General features: G+C 37.2%; 1 protein-coding gene across 1 annotated transcript; it reads right to left on the bottom strand.

Moving 5' to 3' along the window:
• Positions 1-558: 558 nt before the first annotated feature.
• LOC149833529 (uncharacterized) lies at positions 559-11,412 on the bottom strand. Its single transcript, XM_090012877.1, has 7 exons — positions 11,375-11,412; positions 9,986-10,199; positions 9,657-9,738; positions 9,126-9,199; positions 3,391-3,428; positions 2,447-2,593; positions 559-889 (listed from the first exon to the last, which is right to left on the bottom strand). The coding sequence occupies exons 2-7, from the start codon at positions 10,193-10,195 to the stop codon at positions 844-846; spliced, it is 597 nt and encodes a 198-aa protein (XP_089869003.1). The 5' UTR covers positions 10,196-10,199; positions 11,375-11,412; the 3' UTR covers positions 559-843.
• Between the last annotated feature and the right edge of the window lie 478 nt (positions 11,413-11,890).

Here is an 11,890-nt window from a genome sequence, read left to right as displayed (position 1 = left end):
CACCCAAACCAAATCGAGGTCCAATTAGGAATCAAACTGTACCAATTTGATCTATTAGTCAATGGAACATGCTTTGATGGATCCGGACCTTATCATTATCTGCTCTGGACTGCAGTAGTAGGTCTTACCAATAACCTGCCACTACAAAGTAGGGCTGCAAACAGATTGGATATGGTCGGATATCTGATGTGAGACCGGCGTGTTTTTTCTGATATTGATATTTTAAGTAAAATCTGAATGCAGATTCAGATCGGATCTGTTCAATAGGGTCATTTTCCAATTCGGGTCAGATTGGGATGAGCATTTTAAGCTGGATCCAATCCGGCCTGAATAATTTTTTTTATATGTAAATAGCTTGTTTTGTTCTATCTGGTATTACCACATCTGAAATGAGAGATCATAGTTGTCCCGTGCTGTGCTAAGAAAATCACATTGTTGTATGTGCTAAATTCATATTCAATAATTGGCGGCAATAATTGGAACTTTTCAATAATTAAATACCCAAGAGTGGGCTAAGGTTCCAAGAGATCACCTTCAAAATACAACCCCCTCAACCCAGACATTCCTTCCCCACCACAAGAACTTTAGTCAAAAGGGCTGTGAAATAGAAGCAGCAGAAACTGACATGAGACTAGAGATATCAAGTATGATTAAGATCAATCAGCTAAGCGGTACCAGGGAGGTAAATGCGGTGTATATTATTGGTTGATAGCCTTCGCCGGCAGGTTGGGCACTTCTTCTGTAGATTGATGGCACTGATAATGCAGGAATGGCAGAAGATGTGCCCGCATACGGTCGATGTCTCCTCTTTCATGGTATCCATGCATATAGAACATGTCAAATTCACCTTCTCCATTGAACGACTGCTCGATGCACTTGCATATTTTTTCTGTCATCAGCATGATAATAAGGCTCCCATGTAATTTATAAACCCCAGACACGTAACACACACAGCATGGATTTTATTGGGTTTCAATTATTCAAGCAAGCTGCCAAGCTTGTCTCGGCAAGGTGAACGATTCAATATTCTGATAGGAGAGTGATAGGTGGCAACATTAACCAAAACTGATAAGCATGGCTGCCCTCAATAAAACAGAACAAATAACTTATCTGCCAGAGTTCAAGCATAAAAGACCATAAACAAACGCAAACTCATTATGCAACCAGTGTTACACTACAAACCATTCTCCAATATGAACTAAAAACTGAACGCTGATCAAGTAAAATGCAAATTCTATACCGTTATTGTCAAACGCCAACACAGGACGTGATACACCGAACCTGTCCTGTTTGGCATCCAAAGAAGCAAGTGGGTCTCACTACACAGGAAAGTGTCACTTATACAGTGGTTTTACACAAACCTGAACCACTCTCACTAAGAACCTGGTGAAATTGAGAAAGATTACAGATGCAAATCTACCTACCTTGTAACTCCATACCCTTCCAACCCGTCGCCTTCCCTTCACTGCATAACTTAAACAGGTCAACACTACACCAGACCATACACTAAATATCACCTTCCCAGAAACGTTACCCTGCATTGTACCAACTCTGGTATCAATCAACTGAACAACGTCATCTTTTTCCTTATCCATAGACAAACAAACAAAGTGAATCTCTTATCCCCTCCAATTTTTTAATTGGTGGCAGTAGCTCAGGGTCTATATTAATTAGAGGTGAGCTTTTGATCTTGTTGCTAGACTAGCACAATTGAGTTTTAATAGCTCTACAAGATTAACTAACTATATTTTATAAGGAACAAGGCCCAGTATTAGTGCATAGAGAAGAAGGCAGGCCATGAGATGCTCTGGAAAAAAAAATTGAAGGTGAAAGTAAATTCCCAAATGTGTAATCTGTTGATGATTTATGGAAAACGTCATCCTTCTCAGTTCTCACCACTCTGTATATCCCTCCGTTACCAATTTGGGGCTGCACTTACGTTATGATACTTCCAATGCCTTTTCTTGTTGGGGGTCCAATTATTTCATGGGTTTAAGATAAACTGGTCTCAAGAAAAAGTAAAGTCCTTCGAGAAGAAGGCACGGCCGCATAAATTAGGTCTTTTCCAAACTTGGAGAAGGCATAACTGAAGAAAGTAGATCCTTTCTAGCTATGTGCACGTACAATTTTGTAACTTGAATAACATATAAGCTCTACTGTAAGCTAAGAGGGAGATTACTCTGGATGGAAGCGGTAGTCATCAATCAACTGGAATTAGTTGAAACCTGCATCTTAACCAAAGTGGACATCATGTAATTTTGTACATACATACACATTTTTTCAAGCCAATGGCATGTGGGTGTCTACTGTTGACTGGAATCACACATACATGAGTGGAAAAAAAACACAATCTAAGGTTATCACATGCTTCCACAAGCACATGGCTGTAAGGTTTGAACTTGCTTCTGTCTATATAAATGGTCTATAAAACATACACCTCACATACCTATGCCCTGCTGTTCCTGTGTTTGCTGGAGAAGAACAAGCTTTGTGTTCCATCCGATGTACAGAAGGGATTAGATGTAGCACGTAAGCCTCTAAATACAAATCTTTATCTCCTCTACTTGCTCCAGAGTCCAGAGAGAAATGGAGACTCGAAAAATAAAAAATTCTAGAGTTAATTCATGTTATGAGTGTGTAGACCAGTTGTCTGCACTGCAACTTCTAGGGCAGAAGTTGCTTACCATAGAATGAATGCAAGCAACAGTAATCAGATCACCCAAATTAACATGTCTGAATCCAATGACGAATTTTATGCATTATCTGCAAAATGTATAATTAAGAACACATTTTCCATATCACATGGAGAGAAAGATGCAGCAGTAAAATGCTTCTTTATCACCAACTTCAGCATTAAGGGCCTGTTTGGTTGCAAATTTAGAAATTCAAAACTCTAGTTTTTTACTTTCTATATTTTCAGAATTTCAGGTTTCTTAAATCTAGAAAAGTGCAGTGCTTGGATGCACATGAAATTCTGGAAAAAAATATCCAGATTAAAAGTTTTCACCTGTTTGGTTATTTATTGAAAATTTCTAGATTTCTCTCATATATTATGGCACTCAGTCTAAATGGGGTAGGAGTTGTTGTGGCCAAGCAGTTTGTGCAATGTGATTGCACCTACTCCACCCTTGTTAAAAAGTGCCTAAAATTTTCAAAATATACATGGAATTTTTGTCTTGAAAATACATACTCATTGCTCACCAGAATTCCTGGATACAGAATCCGATCTTCACAGCCAACCAATGTAAATTATCCAACACAAACATCAAAAAAAACTCAAAATGAAGTCATTCTCCAATCGACATCACCTGTCTCTTAAACAATGACAAAGACATAGATCATTCTCCAAAATGACAACAACAACAATGATCCAAACATTAGAGCACTCACCAAAATGACCACACCAACAATAACCCATGCATAGGACACTGCACAAAATGATCATAATAAGAATGACTCAAACAGAATATAGTACGAGAGATCATCAATATGAACATTGATTCTTTGATACCAATTTCATTAGAATAAGGATGAAAATAACCAAGAAGATGCCAACCAAGAATCCACAAACGCAAGTCAACAAACAGTTTGTGGATCACATATAACACACAAGAAAACTACTCATGCAACCCATTTTGAAGCCACCTACATTATAAAAGCCACTCCACTTGCTTCAACTCATTATCAAAACCCATGAAATGGTGGTTTTAGGTTTGCCATCAAATTTTCCTTCACCTCACCAATAAGGCAGAAACAAAGCACACTAAAACAGTCTATACACAATACACCACCCATCAAACAGAAAACTCTTTGACACTTCATCTCACCACATAGAATTGATTCTGAAACCCCCCGAGAGAGAGAGAGAGTCTACCTTCATGCAAGAGAGAGAGAGAGAATGAGCAAGAGGCCACACCATCAGAAAGCGGGCTGGAGTTTACTCAGAGAGAGAGAAGGGTGGTGGGTTGAGGGTTTGGATCAGGTGAAGGGGGGAGTTGGAATTCTGAACAATCTGAATGACTACCTTAGTGATGATGAGATCTGAATGGGATTGGAGGCGCGCTACGCTGTGCTTTCTTAAAAGTGACAGTTGCCCTTCTAAGTAAAAACCGGGTGCAGAAGGGTCAACCGCAACGTCGCTTCTGGGAAACAACCAAACCCGCACCTACTTGTATTATACCGACCACCTTTCGCACTAAGGCAATCATCCACTATGACAAGGATATCTTAAACAGTGCCTAAGAGACGAGAGTGTCACGAAATGCTAAGGAAAAGAGATAATGTCACAAAGTGACTAACAAATGCAAATGCATACAAGCAAATAGCCACTAATGGGCAAGATTACAACAAGCCACAAAAGTGGCAATGAACATAAAAGAGAGGGGAACTAAAAAATATATAGATTCTTCACTTAAGAATAGCTTCAAAGAAGCTTGAGATTACAAAGGGGACAGCCCCTTATTTATATACAAGAGAGAACCAAGGAGGGGCTCTCATATGAACGTTGAAGTGGTCCACCGTTCATATGTGGGCCCACTTCAATAAAAAAAGGAAAAAGTGAAAAAAGAAAAGGAAAAGAAATAGAAGAAATAAAAAGAAGAAAAAGCATATTCTAAGTGAATATGCGTGAAAGTGTAAAAAGACTGTTTTACACTTAGTGGGTATTACAAAGTGAGTGTGTGTGTATATATATATATATATATAGAGAGAGAGATACATATATAATATATATGTATAAATGTCTCTATATATATGTAAATAGATATATATATATATATATTCAATATAATTTAACACCCCCCCTCAAACACACGGTGAGATTACCAAGAGTTTACTTAGGAGAAAATAGAAGCGAGGCGAGGGCAAAGCTTTGGTGAAGAAGCCCGCTGGCTGATACTCGGAAGCAACATAGGGTAGTTGAATGGTACCCCGTAAAAATTCATCCCGAACATAGTGGCAATCCATCTCTATGTGATTTGTTCGTTCATGGAAGGTGTGATTGCTAGCAATGTAAATAACACTCTTGTTGTCGCAACACAACTTCGAAGGAGTGGAGAAGAGGACGCCCATATCCTTGAGCAAACTTCTTAACCAGACAAGTTCAGTAGTAGTGGTGGTCATCGCCCGATACTCAACCTCCGTGGAAGAAAGAGAAACTTTTTGTTGCTTATTACATCTCCAAAAAAATTAGTGACTCGCCAAGAAACACACAATATCCTGTTGTTATTAAGGTTGTCCTCCCAATCAGAGTCAGTATAAGCAAGTAAATTAAGAGATGAAGAGGAGGATAAAAATAGTCCTTTTGTTATTATGCCCTTCAAATATCTGATAATTCTCATAGCTGCCGCCATGTGAATTGAAGTAGGAGCGGTCTGAAATTGACTGGAACTATGAACAACATGAGTAATATCTGGCCTGGTGATAGATAAATAAATTAGTGAACCAATCAACAAATGATAAAGAGTGGGATCTTCTAAAGGAGTTCCATCATTGGCTTTCATCTTGTCATTGATTACTTCTAAAGTCTCCACTTTCTTGTCGTCAGTTAACCCAGACCGAGCAATAATGTCTGATGCAAGCTTCATCCGAGATAGAACATATCCTTGAGGAGAGTATGCAACTTCAATTCCTAAAATATATTTTAGAAAACCAAGGTCAGACGTATCAAAATTTTCTTTTAGAATATTTTTAATAAGCTCAATGCCCTGTTTATCATTACCAATAATGATCATATCATCCACATATAACAGTAGGATTGTTATATAATCTCTTATAGTCTTAACAAACAAAGCAGTATCATAATAGCAAGAAGAAAAACCATTAGCAAGAACCACTTTGCCAAATAAATCATACCAAGCTTTTGGAACTTGTTTGAGACCATAAAGAGCTTTGTTGAGTTTTAGAACATTCCCTTTTTCCAATCTCAAGACCCGGAGGAAGATCCATAAAAACTTCTTCACAAAGATTTTCATGTAAAAAATATTTTTAACATCAAGTTGATAAATAGGTCATTGTTTAATAGATGCTAAAGCGATCAAAGTTCGCACACTAGTCATCCTAGCTACCGGGGCAAAGGTTTCTTCATAATTAATCTCATATTCTTGGACGTATCTTTTAGCAACTAACCTAGCTTTGTATCTTTCTAGAGTTTCATCACTCTTAGTTTTGACCTTATATACCCATCTACATCCAATAACCTTTTTACCTAAGGGTTGACTTACAATGTTCCAAGTGTTTGCTTTGTTAAGTGCTTTTAACTCAAGTTTCATAGCATCAATTCAATGCGGGTGTTCCTTAGCTTCTTTAAACGTGGAAGGCTCATAACAGGAATGTATCAGCATTAGACAAGTTCTATATGTTAGAGAAAAGGAGTCGTATGGCACAAATTTTTGTGGAGGTCTATTGTTTCAAGAGGATCTCCCAAGTTGGTTTTCTTCAACTTGTTCTTCTAAGGAAAAATCTTAAGAGTGTCTTTCAAAAGCACTTTGATGTTCGTTTCCCTCACATCGGGTATATATGTTATTATCATTAAGACTCTCATTGTGAGAATCATTAATAATATGTGACACATCATCATTGTGATGTGAATTATCATTACAAGTATTGTCACAAATTAAATCATTTTGAGACTTAGTTCTAGGTACTAAAGTCAAATAGAAATGAGTAATCAATGTCTTCTTTAGATGTTTGAATTTCAAAACCATTTTATTCTTCAAGAAATGTTACATTTCTTGAGACATAAAGCTTATTATTTCGTACATTATAACACCTATAACCTTTTTTATTTTCACCATAGCCAATGAAAGGATATTCAAGAGCTTTTGGTGATAATTTATCTTGTCCTTGAAAGAGAACAAAGCATTTACATCAAAAAATTCTTAGTCTTTTATAATACGGAGATATTTTAAATAATTTTATAAAAGGAAAAACATCTTTTAATGAAGAAGAAGGCATACGATTTATAAGATAAGTTGTGGTAAGAATAGATTTGGCCTAAAAAAATTTAGAAACAAGAAGAGTTCTTGTTGTTTCAATTAGATGACGATGTTTCCTTTCGACTAGACCAATTAATAAAAAATACCCATGTGTATCTAGTAAAGTTATCAATGAAAATAACATAGTATGAATAACCTCCGGTGCCGGTCCCCATACATCAGAATGCACAAGTTCAAATGGTCTTTTTGAAACAAAGTTACTATATGAATACGGAAGCGAATATATTTTGCCAAGTATACAATCATTGCAAGTAAATGTGTTTTCATTACAAAAATTTTCCAAAAAAGAAAAAAGATACAACTTGAAAATAGTAGGATGACCAAGCCTCTTGTGTCAAGTCTCAATATCTTTGGATTGAACATGATTACAAAAAGATTTGGATGGCAAAGACAAAAAATTCATATAGTACAAGTCTCCTCTTCTATGGCATTGCCTAATCGACGCAACACGACGTGGGTGTGGGTGCAGCATCCGGTGTAGTAAAACCGATATTGGGTGTGGTCAACGCACTCAGGGTCTTAAGTATCCAATTTTGGACTTTAAAAAAAACTGATGAAATGGGCTTGGGGGATTAGGGCAAAAAAATTGGTACAGTCATGTCAGTTTTGAGGGTTTTGAGTGGGGGATTCACTAGCTTATGTTTTTAGAAGATTTTTTAACCAACTTTCAAGTGATTTGGAGAAGTATTGGATTTTTGGTGATTTTTCCAAATATTGCTGCATTGTATAAATGTCCTTGACCAGATTCAAGAAATTTGCTGAATCTGATCAATTTTCAATGTTTTTGGTTTGGAGAATAGCATCATTCAGGTCATTTTTGATATAGAAGTGTGAGAAATTTGTTTGCGTAAAAAAATTTGACACTTTGGGTGAGGTTTAATGTGTTTTTGAGAGGGTTCTTGCAGGCGGTAGCCTAGTTTCAGGCTATATTTGGCATGACCCTCTTTGTGTTGAGTTTGGGCAGTGTGCTTATTGATTCAGCACTGGTATTGTATTTCTTCATGTTTTAATGCTATCCTTTGGGCTAAGTCAATGGTTTTTAGTTGGTTTACCATCCATTTTTTAGTGTTGACTGCGTATGTGTGATGCTATTCTCTATTTCAGTTATACTTTGTTGGGGCTTTTACCTAAAACAGCATATTGTTGCTTGTTTTTGTTGTAGTTGTTGAGTTGTGCAGTACTTTGTTCGGGCTTTTACCTGATTTAATTGTGGTGTTAGTTTTTATGATGAAGAATAGAATTGTAGATTGTTAATTTGATTTATTGCATACATGATGAATTGATTTGATGATATTATGATAATTGTTTTTTATTTCATTAGTGTTCCTGTTAACTGTTAAAATTTATATATATATATATATATATATATATATATATATATATATATATATATATTACCCTCCCGCACCCCTGTACCCAAGTTTTTTTAAAGTGCCGCATCGCCGCATCCGCACCTACACCTATGTGAGATAGCTTTTATCTTGTTTCCAATGCCAAATTGGGAGAGATCCCTAGTAGGATCTGAGCAGAAGACTCCTTGATCAAGATAGCAACAAGGCATTTTGCTTTAAAAAGCAAAAACAGAATTATGGCATGGACCATGTGATTCAATAATTCAAATTGCAGGCTCCACATAGCCTAAGTTGAAATCTACATAAAGAGACAAGCCACTCAATTCCACCTTGACTTGAGAGTCTAGAAATCAAACCCAGTTTTTCTAGGGAAAAGACCATGTCATTCACCTACGCAGAAAATGATAATAAGGTGAACAAGCACATAGCTACACATATCAACCTATTGACTGGCATAAGATTCCCAAAGTGCTTATGACATATTTCTATGATGCAAAAAAAATAAATATACAACACCATTAGAAAAAACATGTAGATAGAGAAGCACCCAAGTTTGGCAATAAGATCACATCATAGGATGATTCAAGAAGGCCCATACATGCTAACCAGATTCAAAAAGTTAAATGTACAACACTGACAATTGAGTAGCTTTCATGAGTTTTGTCAGTAGAATAACCAAGGTTAGAACAAGGTATGAAGTTATGAGAAACATGATATCAAGCATTAATGACTGATTTAACAGTGACAACCGGTAATGTGGTGATGTGTAGTTGTGTACCTTATCAAACTGCCTGAGACTAGCATCAGCATCCTCTCCATCATCAAATATATTTATCATATTCTTCGGATGCTCTGCATAGTTGGCCATACTTTTCAGAATACTCGTCAAAGCCAGATTGAAAAAAAGAAAGAAAAAAAAAGGATGAAAGAAACAGAAAAAAAGAAACCTCTGTGGAAAATTGTAAGTCTTATTTCATATGTTTGAAACTACGTATGTATGCACACCCTCACACACATGCACACACACACACAGAAGAAGAAGAAGAAGAAGAAGAAAGATGACAGTACAAACTCCAAACTCAGTTAAACCTTTAAGAGAAAGGAAGAATTCGAGAATGGTATCAAGATAAAAGACATATCATAGAACAAACAAACAAAACAATATGCACATGATCATAACCATGCATTACATAAAAAATTCTTATGATATAATAACCACAGCCACTCAAAAAACCATGTAGAAAGTTTAATACTCCTCGAAACAATAGAAAAAGACATTTAATTTTCTAACAAATACAAACAAAATCACCTCTAAGTCCAAGTCGAAGTTCCAAATCTTCTTCAGTAATAATATGTGCCCAGGATCTTCCATGAGAAAGTGTCCCTCTTCCCTGAAAATGACAGTAAAAATAAACAATTGAGCATCCAAAAAAAATAAGGGATATCAAAATGTAAGAGAGTGTGAGTGATGCATATAGCACATTCAATAAGCAAGAGGATACCGACCAGAGCTTCAAAAAAACAATAAAATACAGTGCATTAAAGACTATCATGTTCATTTGCATCACTACTAAACGCAACATTTTTTGTACCCAAAAAAAAACATGTCAGCGAAATAATCCTGGTCATTGCACTTACCTCTACAAAAGGTCTTGGGGAAAAGAGCTGAACGTCATCATCATCATCAATGGTAATTGGCTCAGGAAACCTCACTGCAAGATTCGCAGCCGTTGTGGCACCTTTTGGAAACAAAGAATGGCCTAGCCTTAACTCGAGATCCACTGTTGGAAACACTGAAATCACCTTAGATCTCAACCGATGCACGGCAGCCCAATCAATCTCTTCCATGCACCTAGTCAAAAGAATGTGCGGAACACCAACTTCTTGATACAAGATCTCCCAGATCCAACTCTCTCAAACAACACAAACAAAGGAATTTTCTGTTACATGACAAAATTGAGATCACCAACTAGAGTGGGATTTGGAAACAAAATGAAAGGGGTTAACAACTGAGCCTAACAAGCAAGAACCATCTCACACAACACACAAATAAGGAAGTTCACTCACATCTGTTCAATATGAATTTGTAATTACTGAATGAGACAAAAACCAAGTTGGTGCCCTCATCCAAGCGACTCTTGTAAACGAATATCACGATGTACAAGTTGCAACAAAAGAGTTTCATATTGTTAAATTCCTTGACAATCCAAAACTTTGATTAAATGATATTGTTACTTTAATTCTGTCCATGATGGAAAGACATATATAAACACATCCAATGAGAGAAGGCATAGAATGCATGGCGTGAATGCAAGATTATCATGAACGGAAAGCTTATAAGTTACTCTTGGATGGTACATCATCTAAAGAACTCTAAATCCCAAAACCCTCGAGGTTGTGTCTGCGCTTCAAATAGGATGTGGGGGAGAGAATTCTCTAACGACCAAAAGAAACATGATGAGCCCAGAAAAGATCACCATAACTAGCCCTACCAACCTGCCGATAAGGGGACGCACTTTAAGAAATAAACCCCAATTGCTCGAATTTCTCAGCACCAAAGGTCCAAAACCCTAGGCAAAAATTGCTGCAACAAAAAACATCCAGTAAGGAGCCACAAAGAGGAATAAATCCCAATGCTTCAACGCTCTGGCGATCCCCAAACCCGATCAAACCCTACGAGTCAGACAGAACTAACAAAAGGCCTCGTTGAGGGAAGTAAATCCCTAATTCCTCAACTTTTCCGCCAACCAAAGCCGTATTTTTCCCAATCAAAACCCAATCTACCACGCGCATGTCTGAAGTTCTGTAACCAGAAACACCCGTTCGATCGACTGTAAAAGAACAGTTGGAGAAACCGAGATCAAATACGCATGAAACCCTAATCCAAGCGAGAAATTAAACAAGAAAATCCGGGCCACGAACATCAGAAGAATCGGCAAGAAAACACCCGAAATGCAATCGAGAAAGCAAAGAGAAAATAGTCCAATAAATGGGAGAAAATAACCAAGAATAGAGGAAAAATCGAACCTTCGCCTTCCGTCAGGCAATCGATGCTCTTTCGAATCCCAAACAGGGTTTTTTCCCCTCGATAATCGCAGAATCGATCAGAGAGAGAGAGAGGGACCGCGAAGCGGGAATAAAATAATGTTATCACTTTTAAAAAATTCTTCATTTTGGAAAATATTACACACGTACTTAGTTTCTTGTTGCCGACATTGTTTGTTTGGTGAGGGCTCTTCATGTCAATCCATCGTCTTTTCATTAAATAAGCGCCACGTTTTAATTACTTCCTTTTTACTTAGAGATATCATAGAGGAAAAAAATCTTCTTAAATGGGGTTTAGTTGTGGGGTGATAATGGGTCGGGTTCTACCGGATCCGGACTTATGAAAACCGGTCCGGGCACGAGCCAATAAGCCTGAGAAGCTTGTCTCTAGGGTCTGGTAATTTGATGGATCTGGACATGGACGTGTCACGTGGTCACATTTTGGATTTCAGAAACATGATTTGAGTGGATTTGGTTCATAGCTGACTGAACCGACAC

This window comes from Nuphar pumila, chromosome 7 (assembly GCF_984573655.1).
Source record: "Nuphar pumila chromosome 7, dmNupPumi1.hap1.1, whole genome shotgun sequence".
NCBI classification, from domain to species: Eukaryota; Viridiplantae; Streptophyta; class Magnoliopsida; order Nymphaeales; family Nymphaeaceae; genus Nuphar; species Nuphar pumila.
Note: the sequence above shows the minus strand (reverse complement) of the source record. Positions and strands in the feature narration are given on the sequence as shown.